General features: G+C 43.2%; 1 protein-coding gene across 8 annotated transcripts in view; it reads right to left on the bottom strand.

The window, feature by feature from the left end:
- The window catches only part of LOC127583608 (cell adhesion molecule 1-like), a 360,810-nt gene that overhangs the window by 29,374 nt on the left and 318,236 nt on the right, over positions 1 to 13,200 (bottom strand). For 4 of the 8 annotated variants that reach the window (XR_007958282.1, XM_052039737.1, XM_052039741.1 and 1 more), the window contains one exon: positions 5,592 to 5,624. The exons of 3 other annotated variants lie outside the window; for them this stretch is intronic. Coding sequence is in view for 4 of the 5 variants with exons in the window: in XM_052039737.1 (XP_051895697.1) it covers positions 5,592 to 5,624 (33 nt within the window). In the remaining variant the exon portion in view is untranslated. Of the gene's footprint in view, positions 1 to 5,591; positions 5,625 to 11,755; positions 11,886 to 13,200 lie in introns of those variants that run through there. One more of the 8 variants, XM_052039743.1, reaches the window with a different exon arrangement.

Genomic DNA, 13,200 nt, shown 5'->3' with positions numbered 1-13,200 from the left:
CAGTGAGCAGGCTGAACGCATTAACTGCATGGTCTCTGCAATTTACTGCAAATGAGAAATTCTGGTAAGTCCCACATTTGATCCAAATTAGTTTCCCCAGCTCCAGCAGCCTGGCCTCAAGAAGTGAGGAGTGGATGGCAGCCACACTCCTCAACTCCACTGGGTCATCTGGAGATATTTGTGAGGGTGGTGATCAGCAATGGGTCAGGTTTGGTTCGTGGGTCAAGCAGTCTGATGCCCAGTGCTTTATCTCACTCATTAGATTTGACCAGCACAGGTGTGGTTCGTGCCCATAGGACCAGAATTGTTGCATCTAACTTTATCAAAGGGGCAACCAAGGTGGTCATTAAATCGACTGATTTATATCAGTTATAAACAGAACAACAAAATTCACATGGATAATCACAGACTGCCAGCTGGTTCAAATCCTTCCATATGTTCCACAAAGATGACATGTCAAAGGAGGCAAGGAAATGGAGAACAAGTAGCTAAGGTCTGGCCTGAGCTGTACTGAGTGAACTGCAATGCAGGGAAAATAGGAGCAGGAACGGGCCCTCTAAACCCACTGCGTCACCAATAAGACCATGGCTGATCTCGTCATTTGCCCACTTCTTGATCGGTCCCCGTTACCCATGATTTATTTTACTATCCTCAACAACTGAACATCCACAGCCATGGAAGGAATTTCAAAGATCCACAAGACACTGGGTAAAGGAGGAGATCCTTACTTTTGTTCTAGATCAGACCTGGGCTGAACTGTGCTCCTGATTCTCCAGGGACAGATTCATTCATCGCAACTAAATAGTCCTGCTCCCCCCCAGGACTCATCGTGAGGCACTGGGGAGGGAAGGCACAGAAGGAAAAGGAAAGCTCCTGGAAGTCTGGCCAATAGACACGGACCCTACTCCTGCTTCCTGCTGAAACTCTGCATCCACACTGAGCCGGGCTGTGACCTAAAGTCCCAGTCACACCCTCGACTACACCTCCCCCCGACTACAGTCACACCCTCGACTACACCTCCCCCGACTATAGTCACAACCCCGACTACAGTCACACCCTCGACTACACCTCCCCCCGACTACAGTCACACCCTCGACTACACCTCCCCCGACTATAGTCACAACCCCGACTACAGTCACACCCTTGACTACACCTCCCCCGACTACAGTCACAGCCTGACTACACCTCCCTGATTAGTCGCACCCTCGACTACACCTCCCTGACTACAGTCACACCCTCGACTACACCTCCCCCGACTATAGTCACAACCCTGACTACACCTCCCCCCGACTATAGTCACAACCCCGACTACACCTCCCCCGACTACAGTCACACCCTTGACTACATGTCCCCCTGACTAGTCACACCCTCGACTACACCTCCCTCCAACTACAGTCACACCCTCGACTACACCTCTCCAACTACAGTCACACCCTTGACTACACCTCCCCCCGACAAGTCACACCCTCGACTACAATCCCCACCCCACCCCACGACTACAGTCACAACCTGGATTACACCTCCCCAAGTCCAGCTGCACCCCTGACTACACCTCCTCCCGACGACAGTCACACCCCCCGCTACACCTCCCCAACTACAGTTGCACCCCCGATTACAACCCTGCATCCCGACTACACCTCTCCCCAACAGCACTCCTCAGCCCCCAGCCTGGGGAAATGTTTGCAGGTTGGGGTGTTGCGAGCATCAGTGGGGGGGTGGGGGGTGATGAAATCAGCAGCACACTCTGGCAGACAATTAACACGGTAACTCCCATCACTGGAACTTTAAAAACAAGATGATGCAAACATGGTCCCGAGCCTGAACAAATAAAAATGTTTTTTTGCCGAGGATCTAGCTCAAACTTTGCAGAACACTGATACCCATGTGTTGTACTCCCTGTGGTTTCGGGTGTAATTAACAGTCGCTCTTGTTCAGCCTGGAACAGACTACTCATTTCTCCCTGCCCATTACACTGGTCAACCGTGCAAAACAGGAACCATTGCTGGAAATTCACCGAAGCTCAGGAGGGCCCAGATTTCACCGAAAGTGGAGCCTGTTTTCTCCCCCTTCACCTTGTGAAGGCTGGGGGTTTGCCTTGGGCCAATGCCTGGATCTTTGGGAAGAATTTGTGGGAGCGAAGGAAAGGTTCATACCGGTGCCTTTTTTTAATTTCTGCCTCTGGCGTTGGAAGGCTTGTTGGAGTTTTTATTCCCTCCCCCTTGCCTTGGAGACCCAGAGAGTGCCGTAGACACTGGGTCAAGCACCTCCACGAGCCACCACTACCACGTGTTAAGCCCAAACTACAAGCATTATTTAGCACGTGGAAGGGCGGGTTTTACATGATATTCAAGCTGGGCCCAATCAACACCACAGAGTCTGACCTTACTCCTGCATGATTCATCTTCAAAGTGGAGAGGACATCAGCCACCAACCCCCAACCCCAACACATGACAAGACGGGACTTGTGGTAAAATATCTAGCATTGCTAGTTTTAATAATATACTTTATGCAGGCTGCTTAAGATTTCACAGAGTCACAGAGAGATACGATATGGAATCAGACCTTGGGGCCCACCAAGGCTGAGATAATTACCAAGCTCCTATTTTTCACTCTAACCCATTTTATTTGCTCCACATTCTCCTGCAATAACATCAGAGTGCTCGCTTTATTGAAGACAAAGTTGTAAGTGAACCACGTACCAATATAGATTCAAGACAGAGTGTAGACACAAGAGATTCTGCAGAGGCTGGAATCTGGAGCAACACACAAAATGCTGGAGGAACTCAGCAGGTCAGGCAGCATCTATGGAGGTAAGTGGACAGTTGACGTTTCGGGCCGAGACCCTTCATCAGGACGATATTAGGAGTCCTGATGAAGGGTCTCGGCCCAAAACGTCGACTGTTCATTTCCCTCCATAGATGCTGCCTGACCTGCTGAGTTCCTCCAGCATTTTGTGTGCGTTGCTCATGACAAGAGTGTGCTGTTAGTTTCAGGATTCGCACTTCCCATGCCACCAGTAATTGGCACTTCACCGCAGCAGTTAGTGGTTACTTCAACTGCTTCGTATTTGGTTTAATGTCATCAATTTAACTCGATGTATTGACACACAGAGTGGAAAATTAAGTGCAGTTACCCAGAAATTCATCTCCAGTTAGCAGTGTCAGGGTGTCGACCCCTGACGTTCACTTCCATCGAACAGTGCCAACAACTGGGGACGAACGTGTCGGCATGGACACTTTGATTTCTCAGTGGTCTTTATTTTTTCACAAGTCAAGTAAAATTCTTTTAATGGTTAATTTTCCTTCCTTCACCTTTGCTCTACCTGTTGCCCTCAGGTATCTGTGCCCAGGTGTTACTGGTTGTCTGACACCACCGTCTGTTCACTCACTACCTGGCTGCTGCCATTACTGCCAACTAATTTCTGAAGACCACCAGTAGACATATTAACCGCTCCCCCTCCCTCCCCCGGCTACAGTTACTCACCACAAGGATACAGAGCCACAGTTCAACTTACTGGATCGCCAACAGTGTGCTAAATAGGTAGGGCCATCTCTTTTGTCCAACTCCTAGAAAGAAGCACATTCCCCTTGGCCAGACGTTGCTGAACATTAACACCAAGTCCCACAATCTCAACGTTATTATGGAGACATCTGGTTAGCAGATCTCTCCGGATACTAAAATACAGCAAATTAATTAGTCTCTTGTTCCCAGTCCAAATCAAATCTATTTAAATTAGAACCTCACCTGATCTGAAGCTACAAGGAGTTTCAGTTCTGATCAGCGGAATAGCAACATTAGTAAGCAGCAAAATTATGCACAGATTAGAAGGGGTTAAAACACAGGCCAATCTCCCATAGACACACCAAAATTAGATTGCACAGCTGTGGACCAATAACACAAGCAGCGCCTGCATCAAAATAACATGCTTCTTCCGAAAATAACCAGGTGGCAAAGCAAGCCTTAAAGTGGGGCATTCAGTCTTGGTCCCGTACCATTGCGGGAAGGGAGAGTTGAACAGTTTAAGGTGTATGCTTAGGTCAGTGACAATGTATATGGCAGTAGGCTTCCTGTCCTATCTTCCTGCTGCCAGTTAAATGGAGCACTTCACTTGTGTTTGTGTGGCAGAGTCAGACTTGCATCAATTGGTGCATTAACTGCAACCGACCATCACCAAAATTATCAGCAATCTTAGGTAAATCTTAAATTCTTTAAAAAAATTGTTAAGATAGAACAACTGACTTTCAATGAATACATTTGTGCCGCTATTAATATGTTACCACTGAGTACCAAACATCTTCTACTCTCATCGCCAGATGTTCCCTGTACAACGAATGGCATGATGAATGGCACAGCTGTTCAATCTTGACGTCGGTTCATTGTTTTCAGTGACATGTGCTTACATTATTAAAATGGTTAATAGCTAATCTCCAAAAAAGTAGCTGATTCTGAGGTCCTGAAAATCTCCCAGGGGTTGGTAAAGACACTGCTTTCCAGAGTTGGCCAGATTTTGTTCCAGTTTTAAAGGATGAAGATTAGGTTTGTTTTGGACAATAGATCTTTCTGTTTAACCAACAACTAATGGTGTATATTCAAGGGGTGGAGACTTCCCCCTTCCTGTTGCCAGAAGTAGCAATGTATGTGCAAAATTCTGAGTATCTGCTCCAAAGCTAAGGTCAAACTTCAGAAGTGGAACAGAAAGCACAACTGATAAAACTTTGCATGGTGGTACGAGGGAGAGCGTCTATTTCTTAAAAGCCAATGTTGTGTCTTATTTTTCCCACAAGGCCACCCACTTATAAATGCAATTTTCCTTCCCATTTCTTTCGATCAATAACCTGCAACATAATTTTAACGACTTGGTTCCCATGTGTAAGAGGAGGGACTGGTCAGAACCCCAGCCCTTTGCTGTCATCTGTCAAAACTTTGATTATCGCGCTAATGCGGGACACATGTTGCTTCTAGCAACCATGAAGCAGAAAACCGTAACCTTCAAAAATTCTGCAGGGTTTTCATTTAAAAGATGGGCAACCTTGATTTTGGACCATTGGCCTCACACGACAGAAGCTGTGAAAAAGCTTCACCACAGTGCACAATCAGTGTTGCCAGCGCATTGGGTGAGGCTGGGCAAACAACCTTTCGCAGTAATATTACAGCTCTCCGATGGGTGCCCTGTGGCTGTGGCCCAGTGCAGGTCCAAGGTTTAAAGTCTCCAGTGTTGGAATGGAAGCCCTCCTCACCAGGAAATGGAGGTTACCAACAGCTGATGAGAGTAGAAATGGATCCAGAAATTGCACCGAGACCCCTCGGGCTTTCATCATCGGACATCAGTGAGAAAGACTCCACTGGGATTGTTACTCACAACTGGAACAGGTCTTTCCTTGTTTTTCTATGTTCTGTAGGGCAGGGTAAAATGGAAAGGTCAGCGGGCCGGCAGTAAATAAGGAACCTTGACAATCATGGTAGCAGTTAACCAGAGCCTTGGGGAACCAGACACGGCGCCCAGTGTTTGTATAGAGCCCACCCCTGCACCCCACTCCAAGGCTTGCCCTGACACAGAAACAAAGTCTAAATAAAAATCAAGTTGTACCAACCGTGGGTTGATGGTTCTGCTGTCGGCGATGTGGCTACACACAGGGAACAGATGGTTGGAGGAAGGGAAGAACAGGAGAAGAAGCATGCACAGGAGTGGGAGAAATGGAATAGAAACGTAAACAAGCATTCAAGAAATTCCATGACAACAAGCAACAATTAGATCGTTAAAAAATTTCAAACAAGTGTGCGTGGGGAGGACGGGCTGGAAATTAACCTCAAGCTGTAAATAAAAAGAAGCCAGTGAACGATCATCTCATCTTCAGACCCAGTCACATGGTACACCAAATTGCAGTTGTCAAGGCAACAATGATTAATAATGGTTGCAACGATTACATTAAAACCAGCTGAAAAGCACAAACATAGCATCAAATCGCTCCTTGCTCAACGTTTCAGTTAAAATGTAGTTCTCTCAGTTCAAGGAAAGCAGAAGGTTGAAGATCTAAGACCGGTTCCTCAGCACCCTTATTTTAGTCAGGCAGCACTGTCTTTCATTTGAGGACTTTAATGGTGAGAAACAAATTGACCCAACAGAAGCAAGTTTAGGGCCAATGGATGGTGCGGCTTATGAGAGGTAAGCCGTTGTTCAACAGCAACTGATGCATGGAAATAGAAGCATGGAAAGGGCTTCGAAAAGGTTAAACCTGTATTTCAAAAATACTTATCTCAACAATAAGTTAGATGAAAAACATTTAATAAACAGCTTTATAAATAGTAATTAACAGCTTGAGAGAGGGCGGTTCCCAGTTCAGTGTTCCTCACCACTGACTCTCTCCAGCGAGGAAGGATCGAACAGTTTGGGACATGGCATTCTCTCCCGACAGCCTCTTACATTCGGCAAGATGTGCGTTTTGTCAGTAATTGTTTTGTACATAAAAGCTTAAGATTTCATTGTGGAATTGCTCCCAATTGACATTGACATTTGGCCCAAAAAGACAGCCACCTTTTACATTAAGTAAAATATGCTCCTGCCTCTGAACTTATTACTTCATTTAAAGAAACAAGCTTTTACATTAGGGGAAAAAACACCCATTCAGACACTACTTTGAACGATAACATATTGGGTTTTAATTCAATAAGGCAGACACTGACTCAGATCAATTTTAGCCAACTGGTCAGGTATGCTTTTGAGGTATGGGATTACAAATTGATGGAATAGTTATTCAGCACTGTGTTGGCTCTAAGGTCTGTATAGATTTAAGCTCACAAATAAATTGCTCTTCTAAAATTAGGTTAGAGGTCCCTTCTTCCTAGTTACAGTTTCAAATCTTAAGGCTCCTAATTAGCTTTATTGGTTAAATGTAATGGATGTGAGCAAGATCCAAGGCACACAGAATCTTCTGAAGTATCCTGGAAAGTAACAATTTCCTAATCTTTCTTCTCGGACTTGGATTTTTGTTTTGCCTTACAAGAGATAGGAGACCATGCAGCCAACTTCAGAAGTTTCTGCTGGTAGATGCTGCCCAGAAGTGTGTGTGTGTGTGTGTGTGTGTGTGTGTGTGTGTGTGTGTGTGTGTGTGTGTGTGTGTGTGTGTGTGTGTGTGTGTGTGTGTGTGTGAATGTGTGAGTGCATGTGCATATTTGTGTTCATGTATATGTGCTTGTATGTCTGCATGCGCGTTTACATATATTGGGGTGCGTGCATGCATAAAAGATAAGGTGAGTAACAAAGTCCTTGCAAGAATTTAAGAAAAAATACCTGTACGAATGAAAGTGCTAGAGGTGGAGGTGTGTTTTTATGCGTCTATGGGTCTGTGTAGTCTAAGAGAGTTAGAAAATGAGAGTGAGAAGGATTACATGGGCGAGTGTATCTGTATGTGATTGAATTTTAAAGTAACAGCATCACAGATTAAGTAATGGGTCTGGGTACAGATTCCTGCAGGGTAGGCTGAGGAGGTGATGATGTTCCCTGCTGCCTAGACAGTTCCTTCAAGTCCTACCTCTGGGTCTGTGCAGTCCCCAGTGTGATTAGAATCCTTGTGTGTTTGCCCTTGTATTTTGCTGGCAGTGAGTTGTCTTCCATCCATATGTTTCTGGCCATCTAGCACCTAACTACACTGAATAGCCAGTTGACACCTTCAGACATTCCAGAAGACATTATGATTTTTTTCATCAATACTGCTACATGGTAAACAGATATTAATGGTCTGAAGTTATGCTTTGTGTGTTTGACAAAATCCAAATTACTTTCGACTCTTCAAGACAAAGGAGAACACTTAGCAGTTTTATGGTTCTACTACTTAATGAGACATTTGCAGTTTGATGTCTTCTGTTGCGAGATAACAATGTAATAATACTAAATGCATCAGGCTTAAGCTGTTTTGTTTGCTCTTTAAGTGGAAGTGTTAAATCTTTTTATTTTTAAAAAAAAGCCTCTACAGAAAAAGGGAATACATTTTAGAGAAGCACATTAGCTGCTTGGAGACGACTCCCCTACAGTGGGAAATGGGTCCCCTGTTGAATGAGCTTAATATACAACATGGCAAGGTATGTATGTTAACCTTGCTAGTGACATTCTGTTTCAGAGGCAGAGTTCTCGTCATTACACACACTGAAGTTGGTGCATGTGACAGAGGACACATCTCCGCATGGCTGCACTTGGGAAAGTGAGACTTACAGGATGGTGAAGTGGGAGAAAGTGTCCCAGACATGGTTGAATTGGGAAGCAATGGGAATCTCTGTGCACTTATAACAGCCAGATACTCCTTCAAAACCAATTAACGTGGAGAAACTTTATAACAAAAAGCTGATGTTTTCTGCAGTCAGCACCCAGATCAGATGTTGAGGTGTACTTTGGGAAGTTGAGGTTTAGACAAAATATTCAGGAAGGGAAACAGACCTACGGTTCCTCCCCAGTAACAGTGACAAAAGGCAGGCTGATTTACAACCTTCACAGTACCAGTGTGGCTTTGACAACATCCACCTTCACTCAATGTGAAGATGTGAAAGTTACAATTTGAATAACCTGGTGAAAACTGGAATTAGGTGGAACTGTGGCCTGAAATGCTGTTAACCACTCACTCAATGGAGGGAGGTCTTAGTTGTTGCAACAATACCACTGAATGACTGAGATCTACTGTGATACCAGCAAACATGCCAGAGTGATGGTAGTGGTGGACACTCTCGAACTGAGCTGTTGAGGTTTTGACAACTATTTTAAGAAATAATACCGGGAGTGGAGCTGAGATTTGTCTGATGTTCCCGCAGCAGTGAAGCTTTAATGTATATGTAACATTACCATATCTGGTGTGTATTGCCAGAACATTTAAAAGGTCTTTGAATATGGGTGTTGAGCTGTTATCAATGAGACCAAGATCTGAAAAGCAGGAGTGGGCTAGTAGCTCATATTTGATAAACATGATGGGCCAAACGGTCTTCTTCTGTAGCATATATTTGAAAGACTATCATGTGATTCAGTGTGAGTGCATTATCAGTTTTAATAGTATTTCCCTTCCCAATAGATTTTACACACATTACAAAGAATGTAATCTTTACTATATATTAATAGAGGCAAAGTGAAGTTCAAGTCAAGTTTTAAAGACATGATCTAATTATGGGGTGTGCAGCCATTTAACATTCACATTTTCATAAGCAGCCAGCTGATTTTGACAGGTATACTTACTGTATTGAATTGACTACATGAATCCTTCTTCACCACACATGGACAGAGATTAAATTTGACATTTGGATTTGATCCAGAGACAACTTAACTGTTTTAAATGGAAAGGCAAATGTGTTTGGGTTGGGAAAGAATATTTTAAATGTTGAACACATAGTAGGAGGTATACCGGATGCAACTGCCCTTACAATGAGCCACTTACTAACTCACTGGGGAGTTACTCCAAGTGTCCAAGGAGGGATTTGTGTCCATCTGTTGCTCCAGGGCAGACAGGATGGGAGGTGAAAAGTCTGAGAACCATTGCTTGGCTCTGTGCACATCAGTACTGAATTTCCCAAACAAAAATGTACAGTACTGAAGAGACTCAACAGGTCAGGTGGCATCTGTGCAGTTAGAAACCGAACTTACACCCTGACACACTGGTGTAGAAATTTATCTTTTGTTATGATCGCTAAGTGTACATTCTAATAACATGCTGTTTAAGTCTGAAATCCAGTCTTGTTGACTTCAATGGAATTGAAAATTTAATGGAAAGCCACCACAATATTGTACAGTTAGTCATAAAACAGAGGATGAAGGTTAACTATGTTCCTCAGTCCTCACACAGAGCCTGGCCTGATGAGTGTGCCCAGCAATTACTGGCCTTACTTCCCTGGAGAAGACAGAAGACATCCTCCATCAGAACATGAGATTGCTTGAAAGTGATTTTAGTTCTAATCAAGGATCCGTGCCCAAAATGCCAATGTGTTAGTTCTCTCCAGAGCTGCTGCCAAACTTGCCAAGTGCATTGCTTTTAGTTCATATTGACTTATTTATAATTAAGGCTTGAATACTTGCCAATCAATTTCCAAAGGCTGAAAGGGCACTTCATTTATATTGCTCCTTCCAGAACTGCTGCAGCCCAGCTTCAGCTAAGCAAGTGACCCCTGAAGTGTACAGCAGCAGTCGTGCTTTGCCACTGTGTTCCAAGTAATTGGTTGCAATGGACGGGGAAGTTAGACTGCTGCGGAGTTCCTTTGAGACTTAGGGGGAGATGGGGCAGGGAAGAGTCTAACAGTTAGAAACACATCTCCATTCAGAGGCTAGTGGAGATGTGGAATTCTCTTCCACAGGTGATGATGGGTTCATTGCTAATTTTAAATCCAAGACTAATAGACTTCTGTGGACTAAAGCTGTTTGAGAATATGGATCAAAAAGAGGAATTTGGCACCCAGTCACAGGTCAGCCATGATCTCTCGGCATCGTGGCACAGGGTCTACAGGGCTGCTTCTTGTGTCCATACTGGGTTAACTGATCCTGTCAGTGCTGGTGTGGACAGGTTTGACATGAAGCTATGGGAAATACCATTCCTGAATATTGACTTGTGGCTTCTGTTTGCCTTTGACCCCTGGGGAGGTCAAAAGAAACCAAACTATGATGCCTTCCATGAGCAAACAGCCTGCCAACACTCCCTTGAATGATCATGCATGAGGAATGGAAACTGAGATGAAACACTTAATGTTAGCTGTGGTGGAACTGTGGCCCAGGACGGCATTCAGCAGTTTGGGGAGTTTGGTAGGCAGAGTTGAGGGGGTGGTGTGGAAGTTTAGTGGGCAGGAACCTGTTGTAAGTGCCAAATGTGCCATGTAGTAATGAATACATGTCGAACTCTCCTAACATTTGTTGCAGTTCCTGTTTTCAGAAGCAGAGTTCAAAGCACATCACTCTCCATCACCCATGTAGCTCCTACAGCACAGAACGAATTTCCCAAGATGGACTTTTTCTGCAAACATTCATAAATCAATGCTTTCAAAATAAAGCATGCCTCTCTAAATTTTAATTCTCTTTTTAGTTCTTAAGAACACTCCATGACACATATATCCTGCTCCTAGCTCTGGCTGAATGTTCACATGCTGACAGTGAAGTTGGGAGAAATTATTATTGTACCAATCAGTCAAAATGCTATTGTACTTTGACTATTGAAAGAACATCACTGCCTCACTAAATATTTAGTTAAAACATCTTCTGTATGATTTGACTAATTCAGCACAAGCTGATGAATTTAGAGAAGCTTTATTCTTGCCCCTTCGTTACCCTGCATTATGAATTTCAAATATATCTGATTTGATACCTTTTTAAAAAAACTCTTTGTAACCATAGATAATGAATCTCTTTTCACCAAAAAGTCAATTTGAAATATTAATTTAACAATTTAGCGGCAGTTAGCACATGAGACTCTCTGGATATATGCTAAGTGGAGAAATAACTTTTATCTGTAGTTTTGACTTAACTTTTTTTTACATCCGAGAAAGGGAACTTAGTGCAAACAGAACTTTAAACTGTGGTCATATCTGATTTTCAGTGATAACATAGTTTGGTTTCTCATCCCAGGGAATGTGCAGTCTTTTGTTAGCAAATGCACCATGAACACCAAAGATTGTAACAACTTTTCTGCCACTGAGTTTAAGATATGTTAAAACTTTAGGACTGTTCTAGGTTTGGAAGTATAATGGTTGAGCCAAGTTATCTGGGGAGAAATTCAATCAACGGATCAGAAATTTGGCTGCAGAAACCTTTATTAAATAGGGCATTCTTTACATGCATCACTTGACAAATGAAAGGAAAAGTTTTTGGAAGGCAGTTGACTTTGTAGAGGCATCCTGTTCAATGTAATGGATGGGGGTAATATTTTGATTCCCTAGAAAGAATAATTAAAAAATACAATTCTGTATAATTTACATCCAGCTGCATCCAGTTATTGCAAAACCTTATCAAAATAATTGGATAAATTACTAATGGCTTGTATAATAAGCCTGGGCATGAAGACCTATCCGAAATATTTATTCTCTCTCCTTCAAAAATCAATTCTTCTTTAAAGTAAATTAGATTCGGGGAATATATTTTGCTTGGCTTAATTTAATAATGAAAAACATTTAAAACACAATCAAAATCTGAACTACAATCACTAACCAGGTGTGAACAGAATTTGTAATAAACTACATTGTCTGTGCATTTCATGTCTTGTTAGCATGCATTAAATGCTGCTTTACAGAGATAAAGCCAGAAACATTAATGCGTGGATGTAGCAAGAATTCATAAACTTAACCAATGAAAACGGCAGCTTTCTGCACTTGATCAGAAGTATTGTGGAACAGAATCAGCGCATTGGCATTTGAGTTTCAGATAGATGTTTCATTTTGTACTTGTAAAGCATCATTAATTGCAAAACAGTTCAGTAGCATGTGCTTTTGGGCATTGAATGATGAGCTACATTTATAGCCTTTATAAAGATGGAACAGGCCATATCTGCCCTCAGTGTGTCAATAACATGAAGTCTCACTATTTATCCATTTCTTTCAAGGAGAATGGAGAGCACCTCCATCATCAATAAACATCAGCTCTTCAACATCCCAAGCACTTGGGTCCTGCTTGACTCTTCCATCAGTTTGATTGGGGAAGCAATTCCCTGAATTACCTTTTACACAACACGTGTTTTAATAAAGGGTGTGGTTTGGAACAGAGCTGGAAGAATGTAGAGGTTCTGATACGCTAATGGGATCGTCAGTCCCCACCTTACACCAACTCTGGCCTTTGGTGTGTTTTCCAAATGCATGTCCTTCACCAGCAGCTACACTGACAGTAACACATGACAAGGAGCAGATGTAGCGGCAAGTATTGTTTCCTCAAGCAGCTATTCCTTGACTAGAAACTCCAAACAAAAAACATTCTTCCAACTCAGCTTCACAACCAAGGCAAATAAACCCCAACCGTGAACACAATATTGGTGAAAGATTAGTCCATTCTCATCCCCTTCCATTTTATTCAGAGACACGGGGAGAACCTGCCTCCAGAGCCCTGCCAGCTGGCTGGTGAGAAGTGGAATTAAGCCTCCTTCCTTCCACTTCACATCTCATCACCACAACTGCCTGAAGCAGAAGTGAATTTCTATCCACTCTCTGTGACGCAGTGCGTTAGAACAGGCCCACACAACCAACCACATCACAGTGAAGGGA

Source organism: Pristis pectinata, chromosome 27 (assembly GCF_009764475.1).
Source record: "Pristis pectinata isolate sPriPec2 chromosome 27, sPriPec2.1.pri, whole genome shotgun sequence".
NCBI classification, from domain to species: domain Eukaryota; kingdom Metazoa; phylum Chordata; class Chondrichthyes; order Rhinopristiformes; family Pristidae; genus Pristis; species Pristis pectinata.
The sequence above is the reverse complement of the archived record's forward strand: the minus strand, read 5'-3'. Positions and strand labels throughout refer to the sequence as shown.